This window comes from Nyctereutes procyonoides, unplaced genomic scaffold (assembly GCF_905146905.1).
Source record: "Nyctereutes procyonoides isolate TBG_1078 unplaced genomic scaffold, NYPRO_anot_genome, whole genome shotgun sequence".
Classification (NCBI taxonomy): Eukaryota; Metazoa; Chordata; class Mammalia; order Carnivora; family Canidae; genus Nyctereutes; species Nyctereutes procyonoides.
In genome coordinates, this window is record NW_026575051.1 from 58,670,969 (window position 1) to 58,688,110 (window position 17,142).

Consider the following 17,142-nt stretch of genomic DNA (forward strand, 5'->3'; position numbering starts at 1 on the left):
TATTGACTTATTTTACTTAGTATTATACTCTCTAGCTCCACAGACTTCTTTTCAATACTCATTCCACCCAGATAATCTCAACCAACCACATGACTGAAATTTTGAATCCCATCCATATGCCAATTACCAAGTGCCCCCAAATAAACACAGACTCCGCTTAGTCTTCTTCACCTCAGTAAATGGTATTCTCTTCACCAAGTTGTTTAGGACAAAAACCTAGTATTGTCTTTATTTCTTCTGTTTACTTATAATTAATCCATCAATTCCTGTTGGTTCTATCTTCAAAACATACCAAATATAACTACTACTCATCATTTCAACTTCTGGCCATTGTATCCAAGCCATTTTCTCTCATCTTGGCTTTTTTGTAACAATCATTTCTCTACTAAGGAACTAGAGTAGTCTTTTCAGAACAAATAATATCATAGCACTCTTTTGATCAAAACTCCTCCAGTGGCTTCACTGAACACTTAGGACAAAATCTAAACTCCCTAGCAAGACTACAGATGACCTAGCCCCTATATACCATGTCCTCCCAAAGTCTGTTCTGCTCTAGCCACACTGGCTTCCCTGCTATTCTTTGAACCTGATAAGTAATTCCTGCTTCATGGCCTTTGCATATGCTTTTCCTTCTGCCCAGACTTTCTTCCCAGAGGCTTTCTCATGAGTTGGTCCTTCATGTCTCTCAGTTCTCTGTTCAGATATCTCTGCAGAAAAGTTTTAACTGTCCTAGCTAGAACAGTCTCCTCTACTTATCTGTAGACATTTGCCTGGTTTTAAAAAATTCTTATTTATATCCACTTTGTTATATTACATGTTTATTTACTTGTTTGTTTACCAGCCCCACTATGAATATAAGGTCCATGAGTACTGGAACTTCATTAGCCTAGTCTGCTGCTATATTCTCCGTGCCTGAAGCACAGTCTGTATGTAATAAATATTTTAATTTTATATAAATATTTAATTAAATATAAAAATATTTATATAATTACACTGCTATATAAAATATATAAATACATATTATATAAATATAAAAATATATATTTATTTAATAAACCAGGGAGATGGCGACATATAATGACTTATTTTTATTTTTATTTATTTTTTTAAATTTTTTTAATAAATTAATTTTTTATTGGTGTTCAATTTACCAACATACAGAATAACACCCAGTGCTCATCCCGTCAAGTGTCCCCCTCAGTGCCCGTCACCCATTCACCCCCATCCCCCGCCCTCCTCCCCTTCCACCACCCCTAGTTCGTTTCCCAGAGTTAGGAGTCTTTATATTCTGTCTCCCTTTCTGATATTTCCCACACATTTCTTCTCCCTTCCCTTATATCCCCTTTCACTATTATTTATATTCCCCAAATGAATGAGAACATACCCTGTTTGTCCTTCTCCGATTGACTTACTTCACTCAGCATAATGCTCTCCAGTTCCATCCACGTTGAAGCAAATGGTGGGTATTTGTCGTTTCTAATGGCTGAGTAATATTCCATTATATGCATAAACCACATCTTCTTTATCCATTCATCTTTCGATGGACACCGAGGCTCCTTCCACAGTTTGGCTATTGTGGACATGGCTGCTAGAAACATGGGGTGCAGGTGTCCCGGCGTTTCATTGCATCTGAATCTTTGGGGTAAATCCCTAACAGTGCAATTGCTGGGTCGTAGGGCAGGTCTATTTTTAACTCTTTGAGGAACCTCCACACAGTTTTCCAGAGTGGCTGCACCAGTTCACATTCCCACCAACAGTGTAAGAGGGTTCCCTTTTCTCTGCATCCTCTCCAACATTTGTTGTTTCCTGCCTTGTTAATTTTCCCCATTCTCACTGGTGTGAGGTGGTATCTCATTGTGGTTTGGATTTGTATTTCCCTGATGGCAAGTGATGCGGAGCATTTTCTCATGTGCATGTTGGCCATGTCTATGTTCCTATGTGAGATTTCTCTTCATGATTGGATTGTTTGTTTCTTTGGTGTTGAGTTTAATAAGTTCTTTATAGATTTTGGAAACTAGCCCTTTATCTGATATGTCATTTGCAAATATCTTCTCCCATTCTGTAGGTTGTCTTAGTTTTGTTGACTGTATCCTTTGCTGTGCAAAAGCTTCTTATCTTGATGAAGTCCCAATAGTTCATTTTTGCTTTTGTTTCTTTTGCCTTCGTGGATGTATCTTTCAAGAAGTTACTGTGGCCAAGTTCAAAAAGGGTGTTGCCTGTGTTCTCCTCTAGGATTTTGATGGAATCTTGTCTCACATTTAGATCTTTCATCCATTTTGAGTTTATCTTTGTGTATGGTGCATGAGAGTGGTCTAGTTTCATTCTTCTGCATGTGGATGTCCAATTTTCCCAGCACCATTTATTGAAGAGACTGTCTTTCTTCCAGTGGATAGTCTTTCCTCCTTTATCGAATATTAGTTGACCATAAAGTTCAGGGTCCACTTCTGGGTTCTCTATTCTGTTCCATTGATCTATGTGTCTGTTTTTGTGCCAGTACCACACTGTCTTGATGACCACAGCTTTGTAGTACAACCTGAAATCTGGCATTGTGATGCCCCCAGCTATGGTTTTCTTTTTTAAAATTCCCCTGGCTATTCGGGCTCTTTTCTGATTCCACACAAATCTTAAAATAATTTGTTCTAACTCTCTGAAGAAAGTCCATGGTATTTTGATAGGGATTGCATTAAACGTGTACATTGCCCTGGGTAACATTGACATTTTCACAATATTAATTCTGCCAATCCATGAGCATGGAATATTTTTCCATCTCTTTGTGTCTTCCTCAATTTCTTTCAGAAGTGTTCTATAGTTTTTAGGGTATAGATCCCTTACCTCTTTGGTTAGGTTTATTCCTAGGTATCTTATGCTTTTGGGTGCAACTGTAAACGGGATTGACTCCTTAATTTCTCTTTCTTCAGTCTCATTGTTAGTGTATAGAAATGCCATTGATTTCTGGGCATTGATTTTGTATCCTGCCACGCTACCAAATTGCTGTATGAGTTCTAGCAATCTTGGGGTGGAGGCTTTTGGGTTTTCTATGTAGAGTATCATGTCATCGGCGAAGAGGGAGAGTTTGACTATTCTTTGCCAATTTGAATGCCTTTAATGTCTTTTTGTTGTCTGATTGCTGAGGCTAGGACTTCCAGTACTATGTTGAATAGCAGTGGTGAGAGTGGACATCCCTGTCTTGTTCCTGATCTTAGGGGAAAGGCTCCCAGTGCTTCCCCATTGAGAATGATATTTGCTGTGGGCTTTTCATAGATGGCTTTTAAGATAATGACTTATTTTTAAATACATATTAAGATACACCTTAATTTGAATTTTTTACAGTAGAGAATTTACAAAAGTTTGATCCTAAACTATATTAACAGTTTTAAAAAATATATATATTTTTAGGCACATAGGGGATTCTACTGTTTTTCTACATTATTACATAAAAAGAAAAAGCCTGGCATATTAGTTAATCTAAAAGTCTAGTATGTCCCTTAGTAGCAAGTCTGTCTATAATTATTTTTCCTTTTAAAATTCTATGTTTCTAAAATAATGTAATATTGTAGACTCCACTTATACCATCTGGGGGTAGGAAATGAAATTAGGATGTTTAGTTTTTCTTTTGCTCTGTTATACAAAAGTGATGCAGAAATACATTGAGTTGGCTTTAAGTATTGGGAATAATCACACTTTAATTTACCTACTTGGTAGTTCTGTGAGAGTAAAAGGCAGGATGATATATTTTTAGCTTAAACAATGTTTTGGCATTATATGTACTGGGAATATATTTAGGACAGGAACCATGACATGAGCCTTTTGGAACATTTCTGATCACCATTATTAACTAAGAAGGAGCTACCATGATTTCTGAACTGTTCAATTTGCTGGACCAAAAGGACCCTAACAATAATTTTAGAACACTTAACTTTATTGGGATAAAATTAGAAACATTTCAGCAGAAACCAATTTCTGGCATACAAAAACTACATTTTAAAATATTTTACCCAATGTTAAAGTTTCCTTTTATTTTCCACTCATTTTTAAAGTTTAAACAATGCTCTACTTACTCATAGAGTGAAGTGACAAATGGCTACAATTTAGGGAAGAGATTTTATTTCAGCAATATCATAATCTTTGATGTTATTTTTATTTCCCCAATATGACTGAATGTGTATCAATAATTCTTTTCTTTTAATTAAAAATAGATTTATTTATTTTGGAGAGAGGGAGAGCACATGTACATATGGGGAGGGGCAGAGAGAGAGGGAGAGAGAAAAAATCTCAAGCAGACTCCTATGCTGAGTGTGGAACCTATTACCTGAGTCAAAATCAAGAGTTGGATGCTTAACCCACTGAGCCACCAGGTCCTTCTATATTGGGGATTCTAAATAGCTATGAAATCTGATGTCATTAAGTTAAGCAGAGATATCAGTGATAAATTATTTTCAAAACTAAATTGATGATTTCCTTTTCTAAATGATTCATCAAAGGTGTTTGCTGAAAAGTAAACCACCCTGGAGTTTAATGAACATAATTTATATGACACCATTTAGATTATACTTGTAATTAATAAATGTCTAAATGTAGACTCCCTTTGCAAATACTTATATGACCCCTGTAACTTACATGCCTCTTTCGCATAGGACAGGCTGGTAACTCTTGACTTTTGGGGAGAACAATGCCTGCAACTCTTCTGCTCTGAACGCCATTAGTAGGACTGAATGCTTCTAATGCAGAGACAAAGCAATAGCCAAGAGACATGTATTCAGCACAAGCCTATCCCTTGTTTTTATTAGCATCTTTGGGCTCTAGGACAAATCTCCTTAAAAGATATGGGTGTTCTATTTCCTTGGTATTCCCCAAAGTACGCTGAGTATTGGATAGAACACTTAGCAAATCTTATAAATGTTGACAAGCCAAAAATATTTTTTATAGATAGCTTAGCCTGAGAAGGTTAATGGTATATTTTATGTACCTTGTGCTTTGTAAGTTTAAATAAAAGGGCAAAATAAGATGCAAGAAGAGCAAAAGGAAGAGTATAAAATGGTAAAGGGAGAAAAGGTATTTAAAAGGTTGCTGGGAAATATGAATTCTAATTCAAACTTTGCCCTTTCCCTGAGAGTTGAGTTTTTAATATTATTTTTCCATACAGATTGTGTCATCTTTGGCAAAAATGAGTCTTTGTTCTTTGAAAAAAATGAGAAAGTTAAACTAGGTGATAAAGAAATATCAAAGCTATCCATATTTTGATATTTAAAATCATTTCATAACTAACACTCTACTTAGTCACAGACCATTAGAATCCTAATAATTGCCAGTTGTCATTCTGTGGCACATTATTCAGGAAGCCAAAAAAATAAAAAATAAAAAATTTAAACAGAACAAATTTCAGGTAACATCTCAAATACGTTTTATGCTTATCAGAACATATCAGCTTAAAAATCTTGACATAATCTATTAAGGCACAACAGATACATCTGAGACCAAGGTCTTTTGCCAGGAAAATATTTCACTTCTCTCTGGCTGAAGAGAGCTCATATGTACAGAAAGCTAGGAGGAAGCTGAGAAATACTGGAGAAGAGGGAAAGTCTCAAGGGAAAGAGACCAAGAGAAGTAGAAAGAACTTTTTTTCAAGACATTTGCCATCTGTGCCTCTCTAAAAGATGCCAGGCAGCTCCCCAGCCTGAGGGTTAGGGAAGCTCTTCTCACAAACCCTGGAAGATATCCCATTAGGTTTCACCACCAGGAAGATAAAGAGTAGCAGATGGGATCCTGCAATTGTCAGGAGGTTATTTGGAAATGGAAGGCCATGAGGTTGGTGGTGTTCACTGTTACTCAGTTAACCTCTCCTTCCTTTCATTCTTCCTTTAATGAACTCTTTAATTTTCCATGCTGGGTCCCCTACTGATGCTATTTGTATCTGGCTTGTCCTTTTTATTTGTTTTGTTTTAAATTTGTCTCTTTTTAAAACAAATTTGCTTATTCTTCCAATCTCATGTTTGAGAAAGATATATTTGCAATTTTCTATCAAAAGATTTGTAGTTATGCCCAAACAGGACAAAATTCAACCATTAGAAATGCTCTATTATTGAAAATGTTCTATATATGGGCAGAGCAAAGAATCTGTATGCTTTTAAAGAAAGCAGTACAGAGAACTGCCAAACCTGGAAATTTATTGATATATAAAAATCTTATTGCTCTGGTACTTTTCTAAATTTGGAATGGTTCTATTTTATATTAACATATGAAACCCATACTTTTAGTCAATATCCAAGGCTTTGTGAAAAAATAAGAATTTCACAACTTTTCAGATTGGATATTTGATATATAATCTCATGTTTCTGTGTAGCCACAAAAACCATAACAACTGAGTATATCTTTTTAAAAAATTTATTGAAGATTCTAGAGACAGAATACATTTGGGACATATTCTGTTTTCTTTCAAAGCTATTAGTACTATAGCAAGCATATTTGTAAATCTGTTCAAATAAATTTTCCCTAACTTTGAAATCTTTTCATTTCTATTATGGTTTTAAAATAGGTTACCTTCTAAAAGTTCACTGAACATATCAAATCATGATCCTTGTTTGCCATGATGGCAGGCACTTTCTACTCTAGACTTGGGCTTTCAGTGCCAACATCATTAAGAGATTCTTTAAATTACTTTTTAAATGTCCTTTTCCCTCAGGATTTTCACTTATATCTAATTAGACTACTTACTCCATGCCATGTAATCCCTGTTGCCAAAACTGCTAAATGCTTCAATAAGTAGGAGGAGGGCATCAATGGAGCAAGACAGATGTAATGTCACTGGTTAACAATAGAAGTGTGAAGCAGCTGCCTTAATTATGAAGCTTATTAATTCATGGTGTTAAAAGAAAACTTGGCAAGAGTTCTTATATCTAAACTTTCCAAATAGCATCATATCATTTAACACTTAAAATATGTTTTCAATAAGAAATATTGAAATAATTCTGTCATAGTACTTAACATCTGCATTTAACACATATAATTCTAAGTTGTAAAACCACACATAATTTTAAAAGTAATTCTGCTTCTTAATTGACTTTTTAAAAGTATATACTTTTAAAAGCATTATAATTTCATGATTTAAAAATTTTTTACAGTTGGAAATTTCATGATCTGTATATTAATGTTTACCATGAAGCACTGTTTGATGATTACAAATTATGTAGAATGTGTGGCATGTAGTAGATACTTAATTAAAGATAGTATTATTTTTTAATGGATGTACTGGAAAGACAAAATTTAAATAAATGAATTGCTATTATAGAATAAGATTGGTGAAAAGAAACAGTCTCAGTACAACTAGAATAGAGTATTTATCATTTAAAGACAAGACATTTGAAAACATGAGCTAGAAATAGTTGAGTTTCTTAGGAAAATGAGTGACTAGAAATGGAAGTCTCAAAAGAAGTGTTACTAAAAAAAAAAAATTAGTGGAAGTGTATTTTCTTTTTCAGTGTTGACCAAAATTAAGATTTAATGGAGTAATTACCAATAAGAATTAGTACCTGGAAGTTTAACACAATGCCATGTTTAAAAAAACAAAGCTCCTCATGTTATTTGGAATAATGAAAATATTCCAAGAGAAACTCATGTAAATGCCACACAGGTCTAATCTTAATCCCCACTTTCCCTGGTCTGTAAAGGAATGATCACCATATGTCCCAGCAAATATGACAGGCACAGTTCCACCTTGTCTTGCAGTTCCTCAGTAGTTTTATCATGAATAAATTGCTTCCAGCCCTATTTGAATCTATATATTTTTGGCATATGTGTGCCACACTCACTCTCTCACATGTTTTTGTCAGTAATGTTCACTATTCTATCTCCTGCCCCTACAGAGAACCTCACACATTATAGGTAAAAAACAAATATATATTTTTTTTTTACAAGAATCAGTACATGGTCTGTGGGTAGAAATACAGTGGATAGGATTTAATATAGACCAATGTAGAGAGCAACATACGAAGAATAAATATAAATTATGTGTTTTATATATACTTAAGATATTTCTTTTTCTTTTTAAAAAGATATTTTTCTTTTTCTTTTAACGATTTTATTTGTTTAAGAGAGAGAAAGCACATACAAGCGGGGGTATGTAGGAAGGGGCATAGGGAGAGGGAGAAGCAGACTCTGCTGAACAGGGAGCCAGACTCTGGGGTTTGATACCAGGACCCTGGGATCATGACCTGAGCTAAAGGCAGATGCTTAACTGACTGAGCCACCCAGGTGCCCCAGATATTTATGTCTTAAGACTCAGAAATTTCCTGTTTATATTGTCAATATAATACCATTCTGTAAAATACCAGTTGGACCTCAACCATTCTACTGATGGAAGAAAAAGAACAGAATTCAGAAGATAGGGTATAAATGACTTAATGCATTTTTTTAAAAATCAAATCTGACAATCTTTTCCTATGAACACTGGAAGAGGGAAGTCTGCAGTGCCAAAAACACTGTAAAGGAAGCATGTCATGAACTGATCTGATTAAAAAGTTGCCCTTTTATTTTTGAAAGATAATATACTTTCTGTAAATATTATAAAGGCAGTAAAGTTGCATCCTTACTTAAAAAGAAATTCAGAAAAGTTGGTAGTGACATACAAAATGACTAAAAGTAGGAATTCCAATTTTAATTAAATAAAGGAAAAACAACTGTACAGCTAACTTTGGGATTCAAAATACATATCTGCTCTAAAGGAAAAAAGGTCTAAAAACAATTATCAATTATCAGTTATGAATACATAAAATCAACAGATCATCATTTGAGACTATGTTTGATGTTAAATGCAGAGAAATAATACCGTGTATGTATTTTTATGTATTTTTGTATGTATTTATGTATTTTTATTTTTATTTATTTTTTTAATAATAAATTTATTTTTTATTGGTGTTCAATTTGTATTTATGTATTTTTAAATGCCTGGTGCAACTGAGTCAATGTCTTAATATTCTTTTTTCTTTCTATGGTTGGTTACCTCCTAGTTTTTTCTCCTCTGTGCCAAGTAAAATAAATCACACTGCAACATAGAGAACCAAGAAAATCTTAATGAACATACTTTTTACATTATCATTAATACCAAAGGAAACAAAACAAAAAAAATTCATTATATAGTTTAAGAAAGTGAGAAAACTTCATTCACTGCCAAAACTTAACTGATGGAAGTATTAGAGTAAGTTCACAGTAATACTCAAGAGAACAGAGGCTTTTCAGTTGTGATCTCAGGAATACTAAAAATTCTTTTCAAAAATAATCTATTAATAAAAAAGTTTAAAGATGACTTTAAAAACATCACTGACTGGGCAGCCAGGGTGGCTCAGTGGTTTAGCGCTGCCTTCAGCCCAGGGTGTGATCCTGGAGACCCAGGATCCAGTCCCACATCGGGCTCCCTGCATGGAGCCTGCTTCTCCCTCTGCCTGTGTCTCTGCCTCTCTCTCTCTCTCTCTGTGTCTCCCATGAATAAATAAATAAAATCTTAAAAAAAAAATAAAAACATCATTGACTATCTTTATAAAAGGAGATGCTTATTGGCAAATTGAATTTAAATAAAGTATTTAAAAAATATCAAAAACAAAATAAAAAAGGAGATGCTGGCAGTGAATAAGTTCTAATACTGAATTTTTCAAAAGTATAATGTGATATTATTAAGCACTATAGTAACAAAAACAATGATAACAAAAATAGGCCTTTGATACTTAAGGACTCCTACTACTTTTCTTTGCCCTGTTGTGTTTATCATCCTGTGCTCCATAGCTCCTGTCTGGCTGCTTTTTTTCTCCTTGTTTCAAAACAAGGTGATTAATACACATTTTTGGAGGTGAGAATAAAGATAACTTGGCTATGTGAGTCATCTAGGAATCTTTAGTGTGGTAACAGAAAACAGTAAAAAAATACTTTTCAGCAAAAGAATGAATTCTAGAAATTGCACTGTAATTACTTCAAATACAATCTTGCTTTATTATTTAATATTTCTTTGTTACTGACACATGTTCCCCAGGGAATGGAAAATGATTCCTACACAAGACATGAACAAAACAGTGGTTCCTGCAGATCTCCTTATCAATGGGAGTCCTATAGTTCTAATGCCCCAGTATTTTCAATCAAAACTGATATAGTACAGACGTAGATGCTATCGAGCACAGGCTGAGTTTCCTGGACTAAATGCCGTAAGACAAAGAGATTATGTCATTGTTGCTATGGAAATTATTAAGGGGTACTCCAAACGATATCTATACAAATATGCTACTGAGTTTATCTTACATTTTTGCAGATGATTTGTTTTGTTATCACAAGAATTGACTTTATTTATTTTTTTTTTAAATTTTTTTTAATTTTTATTTATTTAAGATAGTCACAGAGAGATAGAGAGAGAGAGGCAGAGACACAGGCAGAGGGAGAAGCAGGCTCCATGCACCGGGAGCCCGACGTGGGATTCGATGCCGGGTCTCCAGGATCGCGCCCTGGGCCAAAGGCAAGCGCCAAACCGCTGCGCCACCCAGGGATCCCAGAATTGACTTTATTTTAATAAAAATTAAATGAGATCATTGTACCTGGTTTTAGTGTAATGGTAGAGAGAAACAGGCTGCTGAAAGGATGGGGACAGGTCTCATGTTCTGATCAATGCCTTTTCAGAGAAGACTGAAGAGGACACAGTTTAATTCTCTTGGTATTAGGTATATTTTTGGGTCTTTTTTAGTGCAATGGAGGGGTATACTGAGTGGAATAGGCATATGATTTTCATAAACGTTTACAAACAATGTGCATTGTCTTTTTTTTTTTCAAGGATTGGAAGAAGAAATATTACTAAAATGTCTACACGACCCAAAGCAATCTACACATTTAATGTAATCCCTATCAAAACAGCAACAGTTTTGTGAGGGGGATGGATTTGTATATTAAGAGCAGCACTGGGACACCTGGGGGGCTCAGCAGTTGAGCATCTGCCTTCGGCTCAGGGTGTGATCCTGGGGTCCTGGGATGTAGTCCCACATTGGGCTCCCTGTGAGGACCCTGCTTCTCCCTCTGCCTATGCCTCTGCCTGTCTCTCTGTGTCTCATGAATAAATAAATAAAATCTTTTAAAAAAATTGTACCAGTTTTTTTCACAGAGCTAAAACAATCCTAAAATTTGTGTGGAACCACAAAAGATCTCAAATAGCCAAAGCAATCTTGAAAAAGAAAAGCAAAGCTGGAAGCATCACAGTTCTAGACTTTAAGCTCTACTACAAAGCTGTAGTCATCAAGACAGTATAGTACTGGCACAAAGGCAGACACATAGATCAATGGAACAGAACAGAAAACCTGGAAATGGACCCACAATATACGATCAATTATTCTTTGACAAAGCAGGAAAGAATATCCGATGGAAAAAAGATGGTACCTTCAACAAAGCATGTTGGGAAAACTGGTTACCCACATGCAGAAAATTAAACTGGGCCATATACAAAAATAAATTAAAAATGGATGGAAAAAACCCTAAATACGAGGCAGGAAACCATAAAAATTCTAGAGGAGAACACAAGCAGCAACCTCTCTGAGATCAGCCATAGCAACTTCTTATTAGACACATCTCTGGAGGTAAGGGGAACAAAAGCAAAAATGAACTACTGGTACTCATCAGGATAAAAAGCTTCTGTACAGCAAAGGAAAAATCAACAAAACTAAAAGGCAATGTATGGAATGGGAGAAGATATTTGCAAATGACATTTCTGATAAAGGGTTAGTATCTAAAATGTGCATCCAGTTTTACCACGTACCTCCCACCTCACTATCTTCCATCTCTGTGTGTGTGTGTGTGTGTGAGAGAGAGAGAGAGAGAGAGAGAGAGAGAGAGAGAGAGAGAGAGAAGAGAGGCAGCACAGGACAGGGGTTAAGAACTTATACTTGCAAGACAAAAAGCTTCTATACAGCAAAAGAAATGGTCAACAAAACTAAAAGACAGCCTACAGAATGGGAGAAGATATATGCAAATGACATATCAGATGAAGGTCTAGTATCCAAGATCTATAAATAACTTATTAAACTCAACAGCAAAGAAACAAACAATCCAATCATGAAATGGGCAAAAGACATGAACAGAAATTTCACCAAAGAAGACACTAACTTGGACAAGAAGCACATGAGAAAATGTCTACATCACTTGCCATCAGGGAAATACAAATCAAAACCACAATGAGATACCACCTCACATCAGTGAGAATGGGGAAAATTAACAAGGCAGGAAACAACAAATGTTGGCGAAGATGTGGAGAAAGGGGAACCCTCTTGCACTGTTGGTGGGAGTGTGAACTGGTGCAGCCACTCTGGAAAACTGTGTGGAGGGTCCTCAAAGAGTTAAAAATAGAACTGTCCTATGACCCAGTAATTGCACTGCTGGGGATTTACCCCAAAGATACAGATACAGTGAAACACCGTAGCACCTGCACCCCAATGTTTCTAGCAGCAATGTCCACAATAGCCAAACTGTGGAAGGAGCCTCCGTGTCCATCAAAAGATGAATGGATAAAGAAGATGTGGTCTATGTATACAATGGACTATTACTCAGCCATTAGAAACGACAAATACCCACCATTTGCTTCAATGTGGATGGAACTGGAGGGTATTATGCTAAGTGAAGTAAGTCAATTGGAGAAGGACAAACATTATATGGTCTCATTCATTCGGGAATATAAAAAAATAGTGAAAGGGAATAAAGGGGAACGGAGATAAAACGAGTGGGAAATATCAGAGAGGGTGACAAACATCAGAGACTCCCAACTCTGGGAATGAACAAGGGGTAGTTGAAGGGGGGGCGGGCGGGAGGTTGGGGTGACTGGGTGACAGGCACTGAAGGGGCACTTGACGGGATGAGCACTGGGTGTTATGCTATATGTTGGCAAATTGAACTCCAATAAAAAATATACAAAAAAAAATAACTCATACTTGGCTGCTAGACTGCAAAGTATTCACTTACTGTGCAACCTTAGAGAGATTAGTTAACCTGTAAAGTGGGAATAATAATGGGATGTTATCAATATAAAATGAATGGTTATTGTTAGGATTAAATGAATTTATTGATGTAAAGTTCCTAGAACAGTGTTTTAGCACATAAAAAGTGCTCAAAGGTGTTAGTTAATATTATTACATGTGTTTCCAAGGTAGGCATATACTTTTAAATATTAGATTAGATAAATACATCAAGGGAGGAGAATATGAAAGGAAAATTATATTCTTAAATCTAACAGATATTAGTTTAAGATACTTGCCCAAATTAATTAACCATTATTTTCCTGTCTTCCATCCAGACAAATCCTGTTTTTATGAATCTCCAACTAGGAAATAATAAAAACCTCATTCTTAGCGATCTAAAAGCAATTCTTATTTTTTATACTCATTTCAGAAATAAATTTTTACTTTTATAAAAAAATTTTGATAGCTGCCTCATATACTTCAATTCTGTACTCTTTTCTAGAGAGCAAACAACAGAAAACTGATGAATATAGGATTCATCCATCTATCAATTCATTAATAAATTATATTCTGACTCACTGCATTGTAGTTGGCTCTAGGCTGCACTCAAAATTTACACACCAGTTTCTCAAAGGAAGAACACTGAAAAATTGGAAACTGTGAATGAGGTATTGAAGCCTATTGAGAATGATAAGCAAAAGAGGTAAGAAAAAAGCTAATAAGTAAGTGAACTACCTCAGAATCGTGGACATATTAAGAGAAGGACCTTAGAGATATTTATAGTCCAATGATTCTTAACTCTTTAAAAATAACATCAATGTAGCTGAGGTGTAAGATAATATATAGTATTCATTTATAACATATGCCTTGACTAATGCACTAGCAAAGTTTTAAATTCAACAAAGACAAAAATGCACATACAGTATGCTGGGAGGGAGATGAAGAAAATACTTCTAATAGTAATTTTAACTTCAACAAAAATTGAAATTATATTTAAACTCAACAAAGACAAAAATGCACATACAGTATGCTGAGAGGGAGATGAAGAAAATACTTCTAATAGTAATTTTAACTTCAATAGAAAATTTAGTTCTAAGCTTCTTGGCCAAAACCCAAAACTAAACAAAATATAGTTTTTTTTGGCCATGTGATAAATCTGGTTGTATTTTTATTTTGGAAAGGGGAAAGGAGAGAGAGTTGAACAGTTTTTTTGGCATTAATTAATTCTAAGATAACTTATGTAAAGTCCTTATGTAAAGGAACTTCAGGAACATCATGGATTCAACAAGACTGACTCAAAAGAAGCAATAAGAAAAGCTTTCAATTATAATTCATAGAAGTTATTATATTGAAGTATAGGGAGATCACCTGGCTGCTAAGGCTAGCACAGTTTATACCTATTATCCTGTCTTACATATTAATAGTGACCCATTCCATTCTCAGAAGTATCCAAGTTTGGATAATAAATTATGTGGGAAACATGGTCCAAATATGTTGTTCTGTAGTGATCTTGTTTAACAGAGGAAAAGACTTTATAAATAGTTTCTGCCCAATTTCTAGAGGCACTGGCTGGCAGCAATTTAAGACCCAAATTAAAAGAGAAGGTATGAAATATATAAGATATAATCTCTTTATATTAAAAAGCAGTACAATAATGTCATGAAACTTACACTCAAAATTGAAAGCAATTCTTCGGTACCACATTCAGGTTTCAAACGCTCTTTGAACATTTTAACTGTTTGGTGCTTCAAATAGTAGTAAGAAGCAATTCGGCCATATGTCAGAGGTTCAATGCTCCGATTATCCTATTTCAAAAAGAAAGATAAAATGACAAATAAAAAGTACAATAGAAGCACAGGCATTCATAAAATTAATAGTTCTTATTGCAGGTTGCTTTTGCAATAATTTTGTTAAAATTTTTGGTTATCATTAGAACAAAAGCCCTACTGTTAAAAAGCTGGGCAATCTTTTCACTTGGAACGTATATGACTGAGTCATACCTCTCCAATTTCAATACAGTAGGAATGTTCCAATTCAACTAGAGACTTCTCAACCAGACTGGACAGAAATTTGTTCACAGAATCATGGCTCACATCACTCAAATTGTAGTAGCTAGAAAACAAACAAGTTTATTATTTGTTTCAAGATATTTTCTATTAAAATTAGCATTTCAATTTCTTATCATTCTATTCTTTCCAGAATTTCAAAGAACAATTACATTTATGGCAAATCAAAGAAGTAAAAAAACTGCAACTACCAGTTTCATGTTACAGATCAAAATTCCCATCCTAACATTTGTTGACACCAATGAACAATGACAATACATTAGGAATGTGTTAGATTAAGTAGATAAAAATTCAGCATCACATTAAAAAAGATACTAACTTTCCAGTGTTAAAACGGCATAACTTTACTTTATACACCTACAGCAAACTAAATGTATACACTAGATTTAGAAACAGAAGCATATTAAATATAAACATATAATTCCCTTTTATATATAAAAACCCATCCTCAGTAATTTTATAAAACTCAAAGAACATTGATGTGGGTAGTAGATAAATTCTTTTAAGGAATTTAGTCATTTATTGTTCTCCAAATGCTTAATAACTACATGTCACCCTAAATATCTGAAGGGACATCATCAAACTAATAATAAAGCATTGACACATAGGTTCTAGACACAAAAGGTTCAGCTCTGTATATTTTGAGTAAAAGGCTGAAGGACATTCAATTCACCTGAATGCTCCTCCTTCTAACTCCAAAACTGTCTTGCCAAATATCTAAGATTGCTAGGAACCTGTGCCTGGGAACAGGTTCAAAGGGTGACAGATTGTCCCTATGTCACCGCAGGTCTCTAATTCTTTGTGGCGAATCCTATACCCTGGTCAGCATAGATAATTACACGTCCCATCTCCATCCACATCAAGTAAGAGATGTGTAAAGTGACCTCAGAACAGACCCATCACTGAAACCCTAGCACAAGGGTTGTACCTCTGCACAGGACTAGAAAGGGGATATTCACAGTCTGGGAAGAAAGTGTTAACAATCACAAATGGGAGAGGCCTGAAGGAAACCACAGCCCATCCAGTGTGGTGATTCCTTTTTTCTTTCTTCAAAGAGAAAGATTTGGTGGTAAACATTTATTTAAACTTACAAGTAGGACTTAAAGATGGCACAATATACACAATATACTTTCAGTAGAAAAAAAGAGAAATGGTTTACTTTTTAATCTTAATCTGCAGAGAAGTTATTGCCTTTCCTGGAAAAGTTCTTGTCACAGACTAAAATAGAGCAATATTTATAAATGAACAGATAAATAAGTATTGAAACCAGTGCCGTTGTTAATTTAAATGAAATGTACAAACTTTTATCTAACCAGGAATATAAAGTGAAAAAACTAGCATTAGAAACCATTAGAAAATATTTCCTTTATCCTGAAAAATGACTAAAAAGAGTAATAGTTAGAATAATGTATTCTGCTGTAGAAAGTGAAAATAAAAATTCTGGATATTCAATGCCCCATAAAAGAGATCTCTAAAGCCATTCCAAATTATTAGTAATACTTATTGTTTTTCATTTTTTTCCAACAAATGGAATTTATCAGCCAAACCTCTTACAACAGAAGTGTTTATTTTTTTATTTCACATTCTTTTGGCTTGCTAAATCTATAAATTTTCCAATACTATTTTCAGCTGTATTAATTTTTGTTGATAAAATTATTTCTAAATTGAAAAAAAAAGTGAAATTGTGCCTAGGAACTGAATAAGTAGTTGAATTTCTCATGCAAGAATCAAGAAATTCTTTATGCAATTAAAATTACAGAAGGAAGACATTATGAAAATAACATTGTCATGAAAAACAAAAAAAATTAAAATATCATATTTGTCTAGAAACTTACTAGGCCATTTGAAAAAAAGATCTCATGGATGCTGCTACCAACTATAAGCCATTACCTACTAAATATAACTGAATGACAATTTTACCATTTTTTCCTTTAACAAATTTAGTATATTTACAAATGATATGGAAAACCATCTATGATAAAAACTGTCCTTCAAAAATTATAAATTTTTCTTAATATTTATTTTAATCATTTTTATGTATTTACAAGGTATATTTTGATGGGCTAGTACTTTTTCTAATGTTTGTCTAAATTCCTGGGAAGTTTTTAAGA

General features: G+C 34.3%; 1 protein-coding gene across 1 annotated transcript in view; it reads right to left on the minus strand.

The window, feature by feature from the left end:
- Positions 1 to 17,142, minus strand: part of ASCC3 (activating signal cointegrator 1 complex subunit 3) — a 349,769-nt gene that overhangs the window by 63,871 nt on the left and 268,756 nt on the right. Inside the window, exons 35-36 of the mRNA XM_055329663.1 lie at positions 14,966 to 15,077; positions 14,636 to 14,770 (exon numbers count right to left, since the gene is read on the minus strand). Of these exons, the coding sequence (XP_055185638.1) occupies positions 14,636 to 14,770; positions 14,966 to 15,077 (247 nt within the window). The remainder of the gene's footprint in view (positions 1 to 14,635; positions 14,771 to 14,965; positions 15,078 to 17,142) is intronic.